This window comes from Anopheles funestus, chromosome 3RL (assembly GCF_943734845.2).
Source record: "Anopheles funestus chromosome 3RL, idAnoFuneDA-416_04, whole genome shotgun sequence".
Lineage (NCBI taxonomy): Eukaryota > Metazoa > Arthropoda > Insecta > Diptera > Culicidae > Anopheles > Anopheles funestus.
The window spans coordinates 15,517,923-15,537,880 of record NC_064599.1 but is presented as its reverse complement, the minus strand read 5'-3'; the positions used below and the strand labels follow the sequence as shown (position 1 = coordinate 15,537,880).

At 40.1% G+C, this 19,958-nt stretch overlaps 2 protein-coding genes across 5 annotated transcripts in view; one reads left to right on the top strand and one right to left on the bottom strand.

The window, feature by feature from the left end:
* The window catches only part of LOC125769260 (fibrillin-2-like), a 79,764-nt gene extending 66,602 nt beyond the window's left edge, over positions 1 to 13,162 (top strand). Inside the window, exons 11-12 of the mRNA XM_049437886.1 lie at positions 11,843 to 12,002; positions 12,215 to 13,162. Coding sequence (XP_049293843.1) covers positions 11,843 to 12,002; positions 12,215 to 12,516 — 462 coding nt within the window. The 3' untranslated portion in view covers positions 12,517 to 13,162. The remainder of the gene's footprint in view (positions 1 to 11,842; positions 12,003 to 12,214) is intronic.
* A 63-nt stretch (positions 13,163 to 13,225) lies between these two features.
* The window catches only part of LOC125769269 (uncharacterized), an 89,766-nt gene continuing 83,033 nt past the window's right edge, over positions 13,226 to 19,958 (bottom strand). For all 4 annotated transcript variants that reach the window (XM_049437920.1, XM_049437922.1, XM_049437921.1 and 1 more), the window contains exons 10-13: positions 16,619 to 16,873; positions 15,255 to 15,509; positions 15,027 to 15,166; positions 13,226 to 14,817 (exon numbers count right to left, since the gene is read on the bottom strand). In XM_049437920.1, coding sequence (XP_049293877.1) covers positions 14,635 to 14,817; positions 15,027 to 15,166; positions 15,255 to 15,509; positions 16,619 to 16,873 — 833 coding nt within the window. In that variant the 3' untranslated portion in view covers positions 13,226 to 14,634. The remainder of the gene's footprint in view (positions 14,818 to 15,026; positions 15,167 to 15,254; positions 15,510 to 16,618; positions 16,874 to 19,958) is intronic.

Below are 19,958 nucleotides of genomic sequence, written 5' to 3'. Positions count from 1 at the left end.
TATTGGCAGGTTAGGCTAAAGATAAAGTTTGAAATTGGAATTGGTTTCCATGGATGGTGTAAACCCTCGTAGCTCTTTGTTCAATGTCGTTAGCTAACTTTTGTGTGTCTATTCTATGTAAAATGAGAATATGAACGATCGGGAACAAACTCATATGCCGATGGTGGAATTTTTGCTATGAAAACAGCACAACTGGTTGTGTTTGTCATGCGGATTGCATATTTTCACTACTATAAACAGTCATGCGCCTGAAGGTATACAATTTGTGCGACAAAATCGCTTAACCAATAGATGGATGATTTTTTATTAAGTTTTTCTAAAAAGGTTGTTTACTGTAAACAACGACAGCAACAACAAAGCATTGAAAATATTTTCTTTCGAATGTTATCGCTATATTGCTTGATAGATTCGTGTAATATATTCGCTCTACTCCACTCTTTCTTCTTTCACCTGCACACGAAAGATGCAGATTTGAAGGACTACATTCCACTCGACTACAAAGCCATTGTGCGGATTCTGTCGGCGATCGTGTGGCACAATTGCCAGACGGGACAAAACCGTTATGCAGCGAATGAAATTCTTCCCATATCTTGTGTTGCTCCACGTTCGGTGTTCGTGTCCATTCCGGTAAAGAAATTGCGTCAAAGAAAATTGTATTCACACTGGATGCCTTTCAGCGATGGTTTATATCGTTGTTCGTACCGATCACAGGAACAAACTCCACCAGCCAGCGATTTGGTTTGATCCGCATGGGATGAAAAAAAGGGAAAAGAAATTCATCTCACTGCACTGCCATCATTGCCACACATTGTACAGTTGGGTCACTTTGTATTCGATGTGCCACGGACGCACGGACCGATACCATTTTCCATTCGAATCAGGCAAGGTGTTGGGGGATGAATGTTTGTGATTTCGTTCGCCACCGTTGCAATGGTTGCCATGGTATGGTTGGCTCTATTTCACATGCGTGCAGTTTATTTTCTCTCTCTCTCGCGTCCTTATGTTGTGCTACTTCCGGTTGCATTCTGCGTAAACTCATATTTGCCCATTCAAAAACACTTCAAACGAATGGTAACGGTTGGTTGCATTGCGAGTGGTGTTTCTTGTGCTTTTTTTTAATTTCCCTTTCGTACAGCTTTGTGAACGCGAGGATCCATTCCGATCGCTTGCTGCCTATGCGAGACACAATATGCTAAAGCTATTTATAGGCAGGCTTCTGTACAGCTGGGTGTGATTCTTTCCTTTCTAATACACTTTTTTTCACTCGTTCTCTGATGTACTAAACGCAACAAACAAGCGAAAAGAAGAAAAAAAGGCACACAAGCTCTTTTATGAACTTCTCTACAACGCAAAGGCTTTCATATACTCGAGTCCTACACGTTTGTGTCTGATTGTATTCATACCACAAGTAAAGCAAAAAAAGCGAAGCTTCATTTCCGTCATATGATGAGTATTTGGATGTTTGCTGTCCTTTGAGAAACGAATCGTCGAGTCACATTTTTTGCAGAATTTACGCCACGCACGAAAAAGAACCAAGCGGAGCAATATTGCACCTTCTTTCAATGAAAGTGAATGGAACCGTTTTTAGCACGGTGACACCCCAAAAAGGGGTGTGTGTGGGGTGGAATGTTAGGAATGTTGAACACACACACACACGTATATATTTTAGGATCTACGCTGTTCCAATCGAACAGTGAAAGTGTATACAATCGAGCACGGTTCACGAAAGGATTAGCAAGGATTCCATCCAAAACACTTGCCTCATGGTGCCATGGTTTGGACGATTCCCAAACCTGGGGTTAAATGAAAATAATAACTCAGCCGGAAGGATTTGCAGCAGCAGACGAATCGGTCCATATTTTCGACGATAGGATTTAAAAATAAACGATCTATTATTCTATCGACATGCGGCTTAACATCGGCCCTTATCCGTGAGTTTGGTTTGTTTGCTGCAGCATTGATTGTGAGTGCCATAAATATTTCTTTCCTGACGCTCCGTTTGACAGCGGATCGTTTTGTTAGGTGGGAAAGTTTGAAGCTATATCTTAAAACGAGATAATTCTTTCCCTATTCTAAACAAGCCACAAGATTGCAAGGAAATCAACCCAAAAAAAGAAAATATTTCCAACAAAAAGATGCAACTCTTTCACGATTTTTTGATAATGAAAGTAGAGTAACGTGAGCATTTTGCATACTTTAAATGTTTGCTGTTGTGTAACCTTTTCCATGCGAGCGAAAGGTTCCTGTAATCCTTTTAGCTTCTTCTTTTTCCCTTCCCATCAATCAGAGGGAATAGGATACAAACGAAATCGGGTAAAGTCTCATTCCGGGAAAAATACTTTGGTGAGCAAAATTCACTTAACGAAAAGCTTCCACCTTCTTTCTCTAGCGCACTTTGAAGGATGATAAAAAATACATAGCCATGAGAAGTAGTTTCCTAAACCTGAACGGTAACATCAGCATCCTGCATCCTTCTATCACCATCAAGCACGTTGAGGAAGTGGAAAGTTTACAGCAAATTCGCCAAATCCTCAAACCCTGCGTATTAACGATCACCCGATAAAGAAGTGCTTTAAATGGTTTAGTGCACTCGGATGTGGACCTTTGTGCCTAGTCATGCTTTAATATCTGCCACCCAAGCCCCAGCCCCATACAAAACCACCCCCGATGAGGTTTTGCTAAATGTGGCTTACTTTCAGCAGCGTCATTCAGATCATCATCACCGTCATCATCATTACCATCGTCAGTTCGTACATCATTCGAATGAGCGAACATTCGAGCAGGTTGAATGTTCTTCACTGTATGAATCATAATTAAATCGATATTTGCCAACAAACCACACTATGGGGGGTGATAGAGTGGGTAAAACGTGGAAAACGGAGGTTTGCAACTGCTACTGGCAGGCGACGGTACACGCGGGCGTGGTGGTCAGATCGTGGTGAGTGCGAGTTTTGGATTTGAATTGGCGTTTTGCGATTGATTATTATAGCCGTAATTAATTCCAAAACATAAACAATTATACACCACCACCAACACTAACGTCAACACCACGGGTTGGTCCCGAGTCTGCCTCCATCCGGGTGTGATATTATTTAGACGTGTGGTTTGGCACATCGGATGTTCATTTGGATGGCCATCAGCGTACGTGTGAGGACGTCTGTTTTGGACTTTTCGTCTTAGTGGCCATATCCTTCCCTCAAGCAAGTTCTGGGTAATTGGTGATGATATTTGCCATTCGGAAATGTTTCTAAGATCGGTACAGAAATTTCTTATTAAGTTTGGCTAGCTATTTAATAAACAAATTAAGAGTTTTGATTGAAAACAAAAAAAAAAGTTTGTGAAATAGGATAAACCTTTTCAACCTTTTTCAATACTTCAATAATATGAGTTCGGATAGTTAAGTAGTGTTTATAGTTACTTCGTAAAGCTTCTTTCCAAGAATGAGTTATTTCATAACGTTTCTCTTTTCTCACTCTTATCACTGATAATGGTAATCAATCACATATTGGTTTGCTGCCATTCGCATTCCAATTCTCAATCATCCTGGATGTCTAATTATTATGACTTTCTGCAATCTAAAAATTTCAATTTATAACAGTTGCATGAAACTCAGTATAAAAAATGTTAACTCTTCACTAATTTCTTAATCTGACAAAGTCTTTATTCTCAAGGAGATTCCACTACTTTTTCGTGTAAAGTTCCATTTATCAATGTTCATATCGACGATGTTATTAGCGGATAGGGTCCCGCGGAATAAAAATCGAGCCATCAATTCTCGAGTAACTCTCCTTTCTTTGATGTCGCAAATGAGGGAGAAAAGTCTCCTTAAAAAAATCGTCTTGTCTGAAGGGAAATCTTTTCTTGTTGTCCCTTATGATCAAGAGGAGCCTGACTGAATATCTGTTTGACTTTATATAGGATCTTTGGATACCTCTCAGATCTTGAACAGTATATTATACATGTCTTTTCTAATCAGTTTTCGAGATCTCTTCCTGGATATGTGTCGTCAGTTAGATTAGAGGATGGTAACTACATGACTTTAGTTGAGCTTTAGAACCGTGTATTTAAAACTGATTGATGTAGTGCTTCAATTATTTTTTATTTTATTGTGCGTTTTTTACTCATTTTAAATTGAAATGCTTCTAGTTTATCTGCTAATTATTTTAATCATATTGTGAATTCTTATACGAATGTTGTTCGTTCTATTGCTTCACTCAACGTTCGTAATACCAGTCTGTCAACAAATCTCAAACATCGTTCTTGTCACGCAATGTTGAGTGTCACATCGTTCCCACAATTGCATAATGCCACATTTGCAGCGTGTAAAATATGTACATCATAGCAATTATAGCAAGTGCGATGCATAGTGCGATGCAAATAAATATTACTCGATTTGTCTAACGATAATGAAATTATGCTACCATTTATTGTCGCATCCGTGGCATGTATTCATATCATGCTAGCGGAAATAGCCACAATACACAATATGGTTCATGATGAGCTGGTTAGCGTCAGTTACGTTTTCGATAGCCTGCAGAGAAAATGCATTATTCACGTACGATAAAAGGGAGAACGATTGAGAGGGTTAATTCTTAAAAAATATTATTTACGATACATTAAAACCGATCTGCTTCTGCAAAGCGAAAATCAGCCGGAAGTGTGGAATTATCATCAATTATGGACAATTGGAATCAATCGCCGGTTTTGCTACCACCGGCTGGTTGATAAATGAGGCAACGATCGTTATAATTTACGGTGCGACACTGTTTTTTTTCCTCTCCCACGGGGCAAATCTATTGAACGGATGGGTTTGCAGAAAAATATTGAATAGAGCCAATTTTTTGCTGTAAATTATCCACTCAAATCCCAAACGCAACACATAAAAGGGGGGGGGGGGGGGCGAAAAGGATGGAGAAAATTAATTAAAAACACATGTCCTTTCCGTACCACCCGTTGAAGAGACCTACCCTACCGGATTTTAGCGAGTTTGTGGTAAGGAAAATCTCTTTTGGGAAATTGTACCACCAGAGTGCTGCGGGTGAATAAACTGTTTCCACTGTGCAGTCCGATCGCCGTGTTGTGATCGCTGTGCATTGAGACTGGATGTGGCTAAATGGATGCTGTGGCCTTTCGAATTGTGGTTTTTAGTTCTCGAATGCAAAACTACGGAAGTACGGGCGGCACGTGTCAGCAAAGGGTAAGCGCGTTTTCGGTAAATTGCATCGTGCTGCATACAATTTAATGACACAATCAATCAATTTTCCGGCCTCAATTCCTATTGTCAACGTCGATGGAATTTGTCCTTTTTATCCACACCAGAACACACACACACATACACACTGTGACAATGTGACAGATTTCGATCGTCATCAGCGAAACAGAACCGATTCGGTTTCGCTTCCACCCCAATTTGTATGTCCATGTGGTGCACGTGGTGGCGCGTTTTTTTTCTCTTCTTCATGGTGTATCTTCTATCTCATTTGATGCGGGCTTTATCCGGACGGCTCATTTGTTTCACTTTTGCAGCGTCATCGACAGCAGCTGCAGAAACAGTGGCAAGAATCGCATATCGAATACCACAGCCACCATCAGCTTCTTCACCAACACCGTCAGTACGCGCATCATCAACGGGGCCGGTTTGAACAGGAGCAGCACCAGCAACACAATCGTCCATTGTCCCGGAACCATTTGCCGTTTGTCGATTTCGTTGAGCCAGGAATGTCCACCGCACCGAGAAGATTGAATCAAATCTCACCACCACCGGTAGGCGAACGTGGGGATGTCCTTGATGTGTTGTGTATTTGTGCAACTCATGAGTGTTTTTTTTGTGTGTTGCGTGCGTGTGTGTAAAATTTTCTTTCTTTCCTATTTTTTGTATCAAAACCATTTGTTTGTTCATCGTTTTGCCATGTTTTGACTGGTTTTGCACAGAGTTTGTTGTGTTTTGTTCAGAGCGTTTTTTTATCTCCCTGTCGGAGCTTTTATCGTTACGCTTTGTGTGCGCTGATAAGCTAGCATAGATGGTTCTGTTTTTGTTCGCTCATTTCATTGTTGTTTCGTGAACTGTGTTTGATTTGCATTCTTTGACAGTTGTCCAGGCAATCGATTGGAATCGGTTTTATTTTTATGACATTTTATTTTCTCTTTTTTATTCTATTCATCTTTTGTGTGTTTTGGTTTGTTTTTACCCTACCTTTATTTGTTTGGTGTTTTTGCTGCTAGATTGTATTTGTTTGTGTGATTTATTTGGTTTGTTTTCTACTTTTTATCGATTGTGCTACTAACTTGAATTGGTGAAAATATATTTTTGTGACTTTCTGGTTTTTTTTAGAAATATTTTTCTAACTGCTCGTTCGCACTATTTATTAGCTCATGTAAATTATTGATATTTGATAACTAATTGCATACATTTAGGCGATTATGGTATGAACTATTACCGACGTGAAAGTTTTGTTTTCTACTATATAAAAATTTAATTAATTTTAATTAACTAAATAACTTTCATTATAAGCCGCCTGAATTAATCGCCTGAATCAAATCCGTGTTGTTTTATTATGCCAACGCTAATGATTTTGGTTTAAAAATAGCTTTTCCCTTGCAACTTAATCTTAAGTTTAATGGTTACGACAAAGTACGGTTCTCCTATGTCACCATCAAACGCACATAATACACATGCAAAAAGTGTAATACTTGCAAACGAAAAGTTTTAAGCCATTGTTAATAAGTAAGATTCAAGGGGAAAAACTGCAAAAAAGCCAATTTGGAAACGCTTCCACACGGTTCAATTATTAATGCATAAGCAAATGTTCTAGACCGGTTACGGAGCGAAAGCAACCTTGCTTCGCGCACTTGGCAAGACGCTTCGTCTGGACAAGTAATTGATAATTCATTAAAAGCTACCTGTAAACAAGCGAATTTATTCCATTCACTTCAACCATTATCGACCGTTCCCCTGTATCTGCTGTAGGTTGTACATCTTTTTTTAAACTTCTTTATTTTCCACCTTCGACTATAGCGTTTCATAATTAGATTACACCAGCAAAACGTTCCATTACCGAACTGAAAGTTACAAAAACTACAGCACAGCGCGGAAAGGGTAGTTCGGGAGTGTTTTTGGGAAAAATTTGATTTAGTCCCCATCATAAAGCTTAATCTGCTTTCTGGTGCGGTACCATTCAGGCGGTCCCTCTCGTACGGCTTTCCATCGGTTGGGAAAAGTTGAAGGTTTTGATGCTCCAAAACGGCTGTCCTCCGATCAGTGCAAATGATGCCCCTGTCCGGACGTGCGCTAGAGTTGAAAGTTTGACTCATGATAAATTCAAACAGTACAGCACCATACCCTGGCTCGCTGTTGTGCCCGCCGTTACATAATGCTGGATGCTAATTAAAAATTCCTCCAAACGACTTTTGGGAAGGAAAAGTAAAAAACAAAAACAAAAAACGAGCCGAGTAAAACCTTCCATTTGAGGCCCTTTTGCTGATTATTTAGAAAATGTAGATCATGAAGAGAAGGAAAGATTACCAGACGAGGATGGTGTCATGTCTTTCACAGGAACTTCTGCACTTTATCTACACTTTGCTGGTAAACACACATACACACACGCCGTGCTTTCTCAACTTCTTGTCGATCAGAGGAGTAACTGAAAAAAAACTAAAACGCTAGCCAATTGAGTGCAGTAAGCAAAAAGGGGGCAAAAAGTATTTTTTCGTAAAGTACAGCAAAGCAAAAAAGGGGGAAAACTGCTGACATGGTAAATGAAAGTACGCGAAAGCTCTCAGTCCTGGTTGATATTGGCTGGAAATTTCGATAAGGATAAGTGTTTGCAAACTGTTAAATATGTGTAGAATGTAACAAGAGGGCTAGAATCGTTTTTTTTGAGCTTGTGTTAGAGGCAGTTATGCAAGATAAAAAATCACTTTGAAATTTACAAATTTCTGGCAAAATCCTTTCTTAGATAATGCAGTGACATGTAACAATTTTCAGTAAAAAAAAATCTATGTTAAAAAGTGATTGAAAGTTCTATCTGAAGACGAATGAGAGAATGGTTCGTAATATTCAGTCAGAAATAACAAAGTATGAGAGAACTGTTCACCATTTCGTTTTGACGATCTTCACTTCTTTTTGCTAATCTTTTTTTTTCATGTCGACAATAGTAATAAGATTGGTTATCAATTCATAATTGACAGCAACTTGTTGAGGAAATGAAGGTATAAAAAAGAAATCAGTTTCGAGGCTAATTAACGAATAAACTTTTGTAATATTATTCAGCAATAATGATGAGGCCGTAAAGAATGCAAATGTTTGTCAGAAACTTGCAGTAAACAAACACAAGTTAAAAATTTATTTGCCGTTTAAGAGAAGAAGCAACTTCCAAGAGCTAGTTTGAAGGCAGCAGTTAACGAGAAAATAAACCAAAATGCACGATCATCTCGTTGTAATCTTATGTTGCTGACGCTAAGTGTGAAACAGTGTCCAAATTACAGTAAAATAATGGAACAAACGCATTCATCGTGTGGCCATCCACCCAACAGATGGTGTGGAAAAAGTGTTGAGAGTAGCCCGTTTAGCAACATTCTTCAGCTGCATCATTGCCAAACGTGAAATCCTTGAAAAGGGGTAAAGTTGTGCTATCGTTACGTTCTTGCGAATCTCTAGAAACGAAGCGTAAAAGTTTTGTAACTTTCTGTTCATTCTAGCAGCTGGCCCGGCTGAATCGGATTGCTGGGCGGAGGGTGGGAAACAAGGACATGTGCGACGGTTATTTATGTTTGTATACTGTCGATCGTTGGAGCGGGAAACTTTTCGAGCAAGAAAACGGCGAAAGCACTTTCTTGTTCACTTTTTGTTGATTCCTGTTGGCTTTGCTGTGAGCTGTGAGTTTGTGTTTTCATGATTTCGCGAAAGTTTCACGGAACTACACAGCTAGAGTGAGAGAAATGCTAGAGCTTTTAAGGAGGAGAGGAAAGGAGTGCAAATCAAGAAAAGTGATTGCAAGGAATGGGGGCGTTTTTGCATTCGCATATCGCACGCCTGCCAGCCCGAGCAAAAGGTGGGTTTTTTCTTGTGTCTTGCTATCACATCAAAAACAACATCGAAACAAAGCACCAAGAACCGTTCGGGCTGCAAAACAAACGCAGACAAGTTGTAAAACGAGCAAACGATTGTTCGCGGCATGTCTTTCTGGCTGGTGAGTGGTGACAACGATGCGAAAGACTTTTTCGCTGCTTTTGCGCCACTCGATGAGTCGTTGGCGCAGCTGCACCGCTGGGCATCCGTAGTTGCGACACGTTGAAAGTTTCCCCGAGCCAGCGGGATGAAATGTTTATCACTTGGCAAGTGATTTACCGTCCGGAAATGAGAGAAATATTGAATGATAATTTGTTCGCTAGGAAATTTGTTTTTCTTTTGTTTGTTTTATCATTTTGTGCTTTTAAACTTGCGTCGTTTGGAAATTGTAGTTTGATCGCTTATCAACTAGTTTCATATGACTTTAAAATTTTTCACAATCTGAAACAAGTCAGTTTGTAAGCAAACAATAGAAGAATTATATCTAAAGAGGAGCTGTAATTTTACATTCGTTTTATAAACTCTTCATCAACTACTTTTGGTTTGACTAACGCGGCATTGCCATTTGGGTCAAATTCGATAACAAAGCAACGCTTAAAAACTCGTTTGAAAACTATTTAAAAAATAACACAAATTCACACTTTTGTTTTTACAAAGGACACATTAACAACCATCCTCTAGCGGGAAATGAGTTTTCCATGAATCGCAGTCAAGTTAATAAACATTACGTGCTTCAGGGGTTAGGGTTGCGATATTGGAATTTTTGCGCCAGACACCGATTGGGTGCTTCGCATTCGGTGGTTATTGACTTTGAAACCGAACCCCTTAAACGTTAGGCAATTGCGGTGTGTATTTACCGTACTGTGGCAAAAAAGGATGTGGCAGATAGAGAGGAACCATATTTTTGACTTGGAACCCGTACACCAACATAACGTGTAAACGTTGCACATAATTGGCGGTTTTTGTGCTCCAGTCCAGGTTGCGTGTGCATGTGTGCGTGGAGTTTTGCGTTACGCGCATTGCATGTGAGTTATGGCTTTGATTAGCGAACGGGTGTGCCAGTGAAGTGGAAAAGGTAATTTCGAAACCCATCCCACATGCCGTTTCGTTTCTTTTCAAAGCCCAAAGGTGAAGGGATGAACGGAAAATGGTATACATGATGGAAGGAATTTTAACGTCACGTACCGAATGAAGCCTTGTTAACGAACGTGGAACGTGGAAAGTTAGTGAATCGATCCTTAATAAACTTTGATGTTTGGAAATTGCATACTTTTAGGCACATTTATGAAAGAAAACTCCTAAAGTTATGCAATTACCTGTTATGAAGTGTGTTGTTTAAATTCTATTTCAACAATTAATAACTAGAATGCAGTTGTCGTTTGGCCAATTTGATTTTTTTTTAATTCTGTGCGCTTCAAATACGTTCCACATCCGCAGTGCAGCCCCAAAACCGCATGTTGGTGCAGGTTTGCTTTCGCACTCGGTTGTGTATGGTTGCGTACCCTGTAAACAGTATTTGTGGCTTACAACCGTATAAACAACACTCGTACCACCAGCGTGTGATAGCAGCCGCATCGAAAACCACATGTCCACAATCACACCGTTTACCACCCAGCAAAAAACACCCAAGCGTACGAAACTCGTCCCACGCAACGAAACCACCAAAATGGAACGGGAACGGGGAAAACCTGTACCGCCACCGATTGAACTTTCCCTGTTGATTTGGGTTCAAACATCGTTTTTCCTCCCACCATCCCCCCGGGGGGTCGGTCCATTTTACCGTCGGGCTCTCTAATCGATGTGCCGGTTCGGTGCACTTTATTTGACTTTCCGGTTTGGTACCGTAAAAGTTGACTCGTACTCGCAACACGGCAGGATCAAAGCGGGGTTCTACTCTTGCCACTTCCGGTGTTGTGCCCTTCGTCGAGGCGCGTTCACGTCCTGCACTGAGACATGCACTGCCCTTTCAGTGGTATAATTAATTTCATTTTTTGCACCAACAAGCTAGAATTTTTGGTCGAATGCTTTAACGTTGATTTTTGGGTACGGAGAGATCGATGAGTTAATTGCGTCTAAAATGGAATGGTATTCGAATTGATTGGAGCGGTTGAGTGTGATTTCGCACGAATGGAAATTATTACATTAGCTGCAGTAACGATTCGATAATTCATTTACTGATCGCAAATTTAAACGACGCATAAAACATTTGTGAAGCATGTGAAAAAATCATGAAGGGAAAGGTAATTTGCTGCCATGTTTTTCGCTTTTATTGAAGCATTATCCAATGTTTCAAATTATTTGTAAATTATCTCACGCTATTGCATTTTTGTAATTTTAAGAAACAGGTTACACAAGGTAAGTTCTATTAATATTTTAAGGTCACAAAAGGTGGCAATATAATTATGATTTCTTGAACATTTTTTAACATTATGTTTAATTTTGTTGTTCAACTACTTAACAATATTAATTATAATAATTGAATCGTTTATTGTTAAAAGGTTCATAAACAAAATGGTAAAACTTTTTGAGAAGTACTTCAAATGCATGAAAAAACATATAAAATGCTTTAAAGCATGCATTCTGCATGAAAAAAGAGTCAAATTTAAATGTTCAATAAAGAGATTGAGAGATTAAAACATTGAATTTTAATTTCATCCTAATGCTTTCATTAGCTACTAAAATTGCTTCAAATGCGTTAAAATTTATATACGAGCACAAACAAAATCGCTTGATGTGATATAAATTTCATTAATAAAGTTTTTTCTCAACTTACAGTTGCACGTCCCGCAAGGGTGCGTGGTGAAGAACATACGTATCAAGCAAAAGCTAGCCAGGTTGCGCCATCAGCAAAGAATGTTGGCGCAGCATCTACAGCATCTAGAGGAATCGCCCAACACCAGCCCGGCTCTGATACGCCAACAGCACCAGCGTTACAGTAAGTTCAGCTGTGCAAAGTTCGAGTGTTCTAAATTTTGCTTGTTACGCTTGAAATCGTTATCAAGCATTATGACATTGACATTAGCTAATCTGGGAAAGTGCGCGAAAGAACTGACGTAGCAATGGCTCCTTAAGCACGTGTGACAATGTTTCAAGGTTTTTTCCTTTTCCTACGTGTACAAAATCTTTCGTTCGTGCTATCGTTCGCAGATAATCTGCTTCGCTACTACTCCTCGTGGGACAAGGTCTACACGTCCTCGTCGGCTACTTCAAGGCCATCTACCATGCTGGATGGTGCTTCATCGTCGAGAGCCCTCCACTTGCCTCAGGGGCTTGCCGAACCGTATCCTGCGGGCCGGATGAGTGCATCGCATTATCAACAACCTCAGCAGCACCACCAGCAACATCCACGCCGTTGGTTAAAAAAGCGCAGCCGACCACATGCTGAAGAAATCCATACCAGTGATGAGAAAAATGACAATGTCCAAGAACAGCATGGCGGTCAGTCATAAAGGATTGATTGTGGCAGATGAAAAACTCATCGGTACAATTCCAAAATAGTTGATGGGTTTTTCACCGTTTATGTCAGATGCGAATACGAAAAACCAATCATAATAAACGCTTTCTAATCTCGAACAAAAAGCATTTCCTCGCAAAACGGACGACACTAGGCAGTGTGTGTTTCGTTGGAAACCAGTTACATTCAAGAAGCAATAATTGAATGATCGAATTAATCTTCATTTTTCAAATTCTACTGCATCGCAACAGTGTCCTATATCATCCCTGTCAGTAGACATAGAGCGATCTGTATTGCTAAGCAGCAAGCTATCATAGAAAGATGATTCTGTGATGCAATTTGCATACATTTAGGCGCACTGAACATTTGGCCTTTACGTTTTGCAAAATGACATCATTAATAATGATGATTTTATTAACAATTTGTTTATTGCAAAAATCGAACTATTCGCATTAGAGTCAACTGATATCTAGATTAAGAAGTCCCGAAATATATATTTTTATATATATTTGTGCGGCATGCAACCATTAATACTGAAATCATGAAGTAAATAAAACAACAAATTATAAATAAACAAAAACAAAATAATACATAATTAGTTTAAAAGGAAAATAACAGGAAAAGAAACTTACCCTTGCAATGGATATCAAATTTTGAAGAAACCTATTTTCGGACAGCTCAAAAGTCATTCACCCACACGTCGATTGCGTTGTGTTCCATTTTCTCTGAAATTACTTCATCACTTTTCCATTTTATTGATATTGAAATTCCGAACCAATCCGGGGGGGGCATAGCATAATGCTTTATACATACTACTTCTTTTCAGCTCTCTTTGCAAAGGTAGATGATATTCATCATTTCACCAGACAGGCATACAGGCTCGTGTTTCAAACCTTCCGCCCGTAACTGGTGGACGTAGGAGTGGTTTTGAAGGAAGTGGGGTTGAAGGAGGGTTTTGCAGCTCTATCTTACATTAAAACCACAGAACTAAAGCTTTTGCCCTACGATTACTAAGCTTCTGTGCTTAGAAGCGTTGCGCTACTGTTTGGTTCAATCATTTGCTTGCACCCTTTGCTTTACTTTTTCCAATGAAATTTATGTTCATGACCGTATGCAGGTATGCACAGGCTTCCCTTTATGATGCTTGTTGATAAGTGACAAACGTGCAGTGTAGGAAGAAAACTTTCTACATAGTGGTAGATAGTTTCTTGGCAAATTTGCATTATTTTGGCGCTTATTACTTAAAACAAGTGCCAGAATATATGCAATCCGCAGGACAAAACACCTTCTTAACTACTCGTTTGTTTCTTTTCACAAGACTCGTGAAGGGTTTATTATTGTTTTTTTATGTAGAAAATGATTTCCCTTTTCTTTCTATTTTCTCTGGTTTCCCCGCTTTCCACGGAATGTTGTATCATCTTATGCGTTAGATTGATAATTAGCAAATTCAGCGAAAGATGCTATGTACATTAACGCCAACCGTGTACATTTTCCTAATCGGTGGCTTTTCCTAGTTGAAATTAAAACACCTTCGCATACTAAACATCATCATTGCTTCCCGCACCACCACTCGTTTCGGTGTATATTGATTTGGGGTTTTGATTAATCCTTTTTCCTTGGAATGATCCTTCGAAACTGCATTGCATCGCTCCGGTTTTATACTGCTTACGACTACTGTTTCCTTACCGTCTATTGGGATCTGTATATGTACGGTTTGATATTTGCTTCTTATGTATAATCTCTTCCAATCCTCTCTTAGCAGAAAGTGTGGAAAATAAGCAGCACAAAACGAGATGTAACAGCTCAATAGAAGTGTGCGTTCTTCTTGAACAAGATATCTCAGTTCTGCTGGATCTCTTCCACCCTTCCATCGTGTATAGAATAAACTCTTGTGTTATTGTATTCCACTTACTCAAGCACCTTTGCCTTGTTTTGCCGACGATAAAAAGCTTGCCTACCTTCTGCATCGAAAAACCGCATTCGAATACTTGATCGAAAAACGGGCACTAGTCGCATCCGTCCGTGTAAAATATGTCCTTCCGCATCTGTACAATTCGTGTTGCGTGTCTCCGTTGGAGATGTTCTGGCCGCCGTGCACTGGAGCATTCCCACCTTAGAAGTAGAACCGATTGTACAGAATCGGTAGTTGGAAGTGGGACTGAGCGGTCGGTTGCTGTTGCTGTTCCGGGTTCACGTTCACGACGATTTTGAAGACGCACTTGCTCTTCCATTCTGCGTCATCGTGCGCTTCGTACGTGATAAGATGGCTGCCAGCTCCAAAGTCTGTCCCTGGGCTCTATTTTCGTGGGAAACATAAAGTCCGTGTAAGTTTATGAAAAAATATACCTCAACACAACTCATTGTACACTTCAAAATCGCCTAAAGGTATGCAATCTGCATTGCTTAACAGTATTAAACGGCTCATAATGGCCTCACAACCCGCCTCATGGATAGTTAGAAGTGGAATTTAACAACTCAGAGCTCAACTTCAATCATTCTACTTACGTTCGATTTCGTGATGGTCACTACACCAACATTGTCCGAAAAGACGGGTTCCTCCCACGTTGCCTTAACGCTCTGGTGTCGGCCTTCGATCGTGTACACCTGCGTGTCCGGACAGAAGTCTACTCTTGGCGGTGAACCAGCTGATCGATACATAACAAATCAAACCGAATTAAATTAAATTGATATAATCCCTTAGAAAACCAGTCTTCAACCGGAATATATACTTACGCAGTACGTTAACGAGGAAGTTACATTCGGTGTGAAGCTTTGAGACTGGATGTCTGGCCGTGTAGCTAACGTTAAGACTACCGAGAGGTAGCGTGAAACTATCTTTCTTCACCCAATATGGCTCGACCTGAACGTCTCGCTCCCAGCTGACGTCAGTTTCGGGACGACGCAATCGAACTGTTGTGGTTTCGGTTTCGTTTGGATGTAACTCCACGTTCACACTGGTCGGACATAGGAGCTTAGGTTGCGGATATCCTTTGCAGGAAAAATGATTCAACAGAAATTAATCTAATTTAGTATGAAGTATGGCAGACTTTTTATTTATAGCATGTTTTATTAAATTATAGAGAATCCTTTTGCGAGGAATATCATACGATTTTCATGCTACTATTCCCTCACTGCTTTAACCATGAATTATTTAAAATTGTAATCTAATTAGTGATTAGGCCTCTGGAAAAAAAACTGTACAAAGCTTCCGCTTGAACACCTTAGACCATTAGTTATCATTGTAAATAGAAAATTTTCCTACTATACATACCGAAGGTGGATCACGTTGTTAATCATGTTGATGATTAATTTAAAAACAATTTTTAAAGCTACCCCCCTAAACATGATTTGTTTTCCACACTAGTTGTATAATTAGGCCACAGATTCAAATCAACACAAATATCAACATTATGGCGATTGAATGTTCAAACACACAACACGTTTTTTTTGCTGTTTGAAAAGGGGAAAACAATTTCCAAAAGCGGTTCTTAAATTGCTTCACATAAAAGGCACACAAATTGATATCACTAGCCAGCCAATTAAAGTGCTGTTTATTTTCACGCTTTTCATTCACCACCATCACCACCACCATCACCACCACCAGTCTGTCCACCTTTTTCCACCGCTGTCGTGCTGGATTTCCGCTCGACTGAAACCGTCATTCAATCAGCGTTCGGTTGAGTGGAAAACGCTTCGCCGTAATTATCATGCCATTATGATGCAAAAGTTAGCCGACGGGAAGTGGTCCTGTTTTATATTAAAATGTTGCCATTGCTTTCCCGCAGAGTGGTGTGATTGCGGTATTTGGTGGCAATAAAAATTTGGCCTTTACCAAAAAAATCATACAACACCCCCGACTGGAGGTGAGGATAACAGAAAACATCGAAACAAAAAATTATTCGAAAAAAGAACAACAATACATAGTACAACCAAAAACATCACGCTGCTGAAGATTTTGCTCCGAAAACAATCAAAAGACACGGTGCAAAACATGCAACAAGAACAAAAAAAAAAACGTCCCTCCGCTTCACGGTTGTTGCTGTCCGCAAGCCAATTATGCATATCCGCAACAACGATCGGTTTGCGCATCTACTTACGTATGCAGGTGCCATTCTCATCGCCAATCCATTCGCCGGTGGTGCCACAGATTTTGGAGAATTTTCCCTCGAGTCGATAGCCGGTCGGACACTTTAGGATGCATTGGCTGCCGGGACGGTTGGTAATCTTGAGGCTGCCACCGGTCGGACCATCCGCAATTTCGTCAATCGGTCGGCTGCACTCGAGGTAACCGTGGCGTGGTGGAAACAATGGTGGGCAGGCAATGTCCGCCAACTTTAACGAGTCGTTCAGTACTGGAATGTTGGAAGGAAAAATCGGAAACAAACGAAAGACATAAAGTTTTTTGGGAATTTTTTTGGAAGATCATCACCTGCATTGCAACAAAACTGCATTTGAAGATTTATGGTAGAATCAGTCAAATAGGGCTAAAAGCACGTTCTCCTTTGATGTGGTTGTTGAGAAGAGATTTAATTATAGTCGACATCTAGCTGTGCAAAGGTTTGAGGAAGTCATAATAAGTGGCCAATTAAATGAATAAACAAATGCTTCGCAACACGCAATTTTTATGCCTAAAGGTTTATGCTGGTCTCTGTTTCTCCAACAATTAATTGAAAGAGTAATTGAAAAAACCCCTTGTATTTAACTTTCTGTACACTTCCTTCACATTAATTACGCTCACCATTAAACTTGCCTTACGCCGGGTAAGAAGAAAAATTGCTTCAATTGCCTGTAAATGAAATCCTCCCAGCGTAAACATTCGCTTCCATCAAACTATTCCCCCGATCTTATAGAGGCATCCGATCGATGGGCACCAAAGTACCGATGAGTTCGATGAAACATGACTCCATTAAAGTTCGGTTGTTGATGCTTCGCACTGGACACCTGTTCGAGTGTTTATGAAGCGAGGGAAAGGAGGGCTTATAATTTATGCTGAAGTGAACTTAATTAAAATATTTCACCGACACCTTCAGTCGCTGGACACCGCCGCCCATCATGGTTCAAACACCGTGAGCTGTTTAATAAGAAAAAGAAAAAAAAGTTTTGCTAGAAGTTTTCTTCAGCAGTTTCAGTTTCTTTATTTTGCACACGGTGTTGGTGGGTAAAGATGGTTGAGCAGACACTGCCAGCAGTAGTCGAAATTAGATCCTGCTTCTCATGGCATTTTCATTCTGGCCGTTACTTGGTGCCGGGGACTAATTATACGCTATTTAGTCTTTCCACAGTTCAGATGGGATGGGGATTTTTTTTTGCTAATTCCTTTGGGACGCTATGATCCCTTGTCAGTTGATTATCTGTGAGATGAAAATCTCACAAATTTTAAAATCGTAAAACTTTACGATAACCTTGCATTTGCTAAAGCCTTGTCACATTGAACTGTGTCATTTCCAAAGCGAAACAAATTCATCCGCGGGTGTGTTTTTTTGTGCAATGTACCACCCTTAATTCGTCTTCCAAAAAGTGTCTCTGTGGACACTTAAATTACCGCTAAACCGTAGCAAAATCCGCAAAATTGCTTCCCAAACGCCAATGAAGCTTACCGGCACGAAAGAAATGCGTCCGCTTTCCGCTGTCAGTACGGAAGCACCCGCCGAAGATCATGGTGTGAAAATTTGCATTTTTAATCAAAATTCCATTCATTATCGTTCATTAATTTTACGCTTACACCGGCCGTTCGTTGTTGACCTCCCCAGGGGGGAGGAGAAGGGACGCGGATCTGGCATGCAGCTCACGTCGGTGAAGATTTTTTAATTTCACATCCTCCATTTCTTTTCTCGTTTTTCGCTACTCTGCTTCCTACTGAAAGTTTGTTTTTTTGGTGTGTGTTTGTATGTAGTCCTTTCTCGTATGCCACTTGAACTTTACTTGAAAAAGTTGTTTAATTCATTCAATTCATCGAAATTTGCTTTTGTCAGTCCCGTTTCCCGTTTTTCACTGGGTAAGAGCGTTGTCAGGTTTTGGAATGTTGGTTCAACATTTTTGGCTCCCTTCGTTTGCTTGCATTTTGGGCGCGTTTGGATGAAATGTTCTGCACTAACATACCGACCGTAAATGTGACCGCAAAATCTACTTTTTTTCTCTCCCCTGTGTCCGAAAGATCAAAACGATGCAGAATGAATTTTCCATTCGCGCATTTGGTGGGATATAATTAGTGCTGGAATGGACCCAGCCGTGAATGTTTGCCTAATGAGCCATGAACAGGACGTGGCCCATGATTTCCATCGCGATAACATTTACGCCGGGTCAAACGAGCGCACCAACACGCGAGCTGTACAATGAAAGCTGCTTGTTGTCAAGAAAAGTGTAAATTCTTGAATGAGCAAAAGTGAGCAACGAAAAAAATAACAAGCAAAAGAATGCTCTTCATTAAAAACACTTTTCGCTTCGAAACGAAAAACTTTCCCATTCTCAGCTGCAATTTTCCAACCAACCATCTTTTCAGCGCTTTCCATGTCGTTTTCTTTTCGCCGCACTGGACGAAAGGTAAATTTTAAATAATTCAATTAATTTGAAATGGCCACCGACAACGTTTCCACCTCATTGGGTGCCTTTATCAGTGTTGGTGTAGTTGAAGCAAAATGAAGGTTGGCTTTATACACCCACACCACAGAGGCCAGTCTTACAATTCCTTTTTTTTTGTAAACCCTCCCATTAATGAATCTGCACCGATTTGCACGTGGCAGTTTTCTTCATTTCCATTTAATCCTACTCTCACTGTGTGCGTTTCCAATTGTTTTGTGCTATAAATTTTCATTGCTTCCCTTCCAAAAAATGGGCCATTTTTGGCTGGGTAGAAGAAATGGAAGACGCTCAGGCTTGTAAACGTTTCACTCAACAAACAGGAAGTGAGAGTATTGAATAGCAGACGTACCAGTGTTACTTTCTATTGATGGGTTTCCTGTACCGCCACTACTTCAAGCCACCGTCTTCGTGCCCGAGTGTCCTGTTATCAATTCCTTTTCCGCGCTCTTTGTGTTAAATCGAGTTTGATTTCCGATTCACATTTATCACTTTCACGATTGGTTCAAAACAGTGATCATGCAGTGGAAAGAAGGCACATTAAGTAAGTGACATCTAAAGTCCTTTCTTTCTTTCCTGATTGCTACCGTTTCTGAATCGCTAAGTGAAAATTGACATTCACGTCACAGGCGACCCGCTTCGTGGCGCTCTTCAAATGATCGTTGTTTTTTCCTAAAGGAACGTCTTTAGGCAAAGTATTTTCATATTCTTCCGTTGTGAAACGATTTTTCAAACACCACTTGAAGAATCAAACGACAGACCAAGCATCATCTTGATTGTAATGATTTCCCTTTGCTACGGCCAAGATAATGAAATTCATCTTCATTGTAAGCGGGAAAATTAATTAACAGTCTTTCATCG